The sequence below is a fragment of the Ixodes scapularis genome, unplaced genomic scaffold, assembly GCF_016920785.2.
Source record: "Ixodes scapularis isolate PalLabHiFi unplaced genomic scaffold, ASM1692078v2 PGA_scaffold5__190_contigs__length_132052651, whole genome shotgun sequence".
NCBI lineage: Eukaryota > Metazoa > Arthropoda > Arachnida > Ixodida > Ixodidae > Ixodes > Ixodes scapularis.
Window position 1 is genome coordinate 108,554,532 of NW_024609880.1, and position 2,000 is coordinate 108,556,531.

The window sequence follows — 2,000 nt, forward strand, 5'->3', positions numbered from 1 at the left end:
CCGCATTTACTCGTGTAATAGCCGAACTATTTATGAATAAGGCCCTTGCGTCTACTTTCCCATAGAACACATATACAGTCAATCATCGCGTTGCGCATAAATAACATAGCGAATAACCAGATCGAGAACACCGATTCCCCATACAAATGCAATGTCCATAGATGGTATCTGAAACGTCGACCAGACTCGCCGGTGGCCGGGACATGAAAACGTGGTTTATTGGCAAGCGCTTTCTTTTTACCTCCCGCGCCGGTGACGTATGTCCGGCACGGGCATGCGCTGGAACGCGCCGCTCCTGGTTACGGTGACGCAGCCGTACGGCGATACAGCATCCCCTCCCCCCTATAAGTTCAAACGGTCCGGCGGCTTCCGCAGGCGCGTAGAGCGCCTGAGAGGAACCGGGTCTGCTGTGGGCGTCACCTCGGGATCGCCGTTGGTGGCGACCTCTCTTTCGTCGGTGCTGGGCGGGCTTGCTCCCACCTCCGACCGGCCGGCCACTCGACGTGCCTTGTCAGCACCTTCCGGGGACCCTGAAGCGTCTCGAGGTCGCAGCTGGTCCAGGTGCCGTCTCTGTTGGCCGTCCGGTGTGCGTAGCGTGACCATGCGCCGACCCTCACTGGAGACCACAGTCCTCGGTAGCCATCTCCGCCTCGGCTGGAACTGGCGTGACCAGACCGGCATTCCTGGCGAAAATGGCGGTGGTGTCGTGGCCGGGGCTTGCGGCTCGACCACGCTGTGCTGCGCTTCCTCACCCCTCGGGAAGAAGCCGGTTAGCCTTGTCCTGGGCCTGAAGCCTAACAACAACTCGGCTGGCGACTTGCCCTCTTTCATAGGGGTAGATCTGTAACGACACAAGAACCTGGAAATACGATCTTGCAACGAGCCTTCCCTGTTCTTCTTTAGCCCCTCCTTGATCGTGCGTACTGCCCGTTCGGCTAACCCGTTCGACTGAGGGTGGTAGGGCGCAGTGGTGAAATGACGTATATGGTTCCCTTGTAAAAATCGTGCCATCGCTGCACTTGAAAATTGCGGCCCATTATCGGAAACCACTGTTCGTGGCACTCCGAAACGCGCAAACAGTTCTCGGAGCAGTCCAATGGTAGTCTCGGCCGAAGCTGTTTTGAGTGGTATGGCTTCAATCCACTTTGTTTCCGAGTCCACTAGTACTAGAACCATGTACCCTTCCAGTGGCCCCGCGAAGTCCAAGTGCAAACGGGACCACCGTTGATGGGTCTCCGGCCACTTGGAAGGAACCTGTGCCGCAGGCATCGTCCAACACTGTATACATGTCGAGCTGTTATTTACCAGCTTTTCAATATCTTTGTCTAGACCAGGATACCAATAGAGGGAGCGAGCCAGACGCTTCATCGCAGTCGTTCCCGGGTGGGTATCATGCAGTTCCGTCAGCATGAACGCTCGCGCAGCTTCCGGTTGAACTACGCGATGCCCCCAGTAAACCAGGTCGTGGCTCACTGTGAGTTCATACCTGCGGCTGAAGTACGGTAGGAACTGGTGCTGCTCCGGGCGCAGGTGCGACGGCCATCCGGCGTAAATCCAGGCTTTTACTTGGCGAAGCAGGCTGTCCCGCGTAGTCATGGTGGCCATCTGCTGGGCGGACATAGGTTGGTCGTCCCACCCCCGCGTGTACAGCACATATTCAGAGAGCACTTCACTGCTGCCCTCCACCTGCGCCGGCAAAGGGAGACGACTAAGAGCGTCTGCATTCCCATTGTGGTCTCCTTTTCGGTACTCGAGATCGTACTGGTAGGCTGCGAGTAGTAACGCCCAACGCTGTACTCTAGCCGCCGCCATTTGTGGAATTGCTCTTTCAGGGTGGAACAGCGCTGTCAGCGGCTTGTGGTCTGTGACGAGCGTAAAGCGGTTGCCGAACAGATAATCTCGAAACTTGGTAACTCCAAAAACCAGCGCCAACGCCTCCTTCTCGAGCTGTGAATAATTACGCTCTGCCTTCGTCAGCGTTCTCGACCGGAACGCTATGG

General features: G+C 56.9%; 1 protein-coding gene across 1 annotated transcript; it reads right to left on the reverse strand.

Annotated features, from left to right (window-relative positions):
• Window positions 1–310: 310 nt before the first annotated feature.
• LOC115315368 lies at window positions 311–1,667 on the reverse strand. Its single transcript, XM_029974593.4, has 2 exons — window positions 1,487–1,667; window positions 311–841 (listed from the first exon to the last, which is right to left on the reverse strand). The coding sequence occupies exons 1-2, from the start codon at window positions 1,618–1,620 to the stop codon at window positions 343–345; spliced, it is 633 nt and encodes a 210-aa protein (XP_029830453.2). The 5' UTR covers window positions 1,621–1,667; the 3' UTR covers window positions 311–342.
• Between the last annotated feature and the right edge of the window lie 333 nt (window positions 1,668–2,000).

Coding starts and splice junctions, on each gene's coding strand:
- LOC115315368 (XM_029974593.4), bottom strand. CDS start 1,620: ATGTCCGCCCAGCAGATGGCCACCATGACTACGCGGGACAGCCTGCTT. Junction 842..1,486: donor CTACCGTACTTCAGCCGCAG/GTATGAACTCAC, acceptor GTGTCGTTACAG/ATCTACCCCTATGAAAGAGG.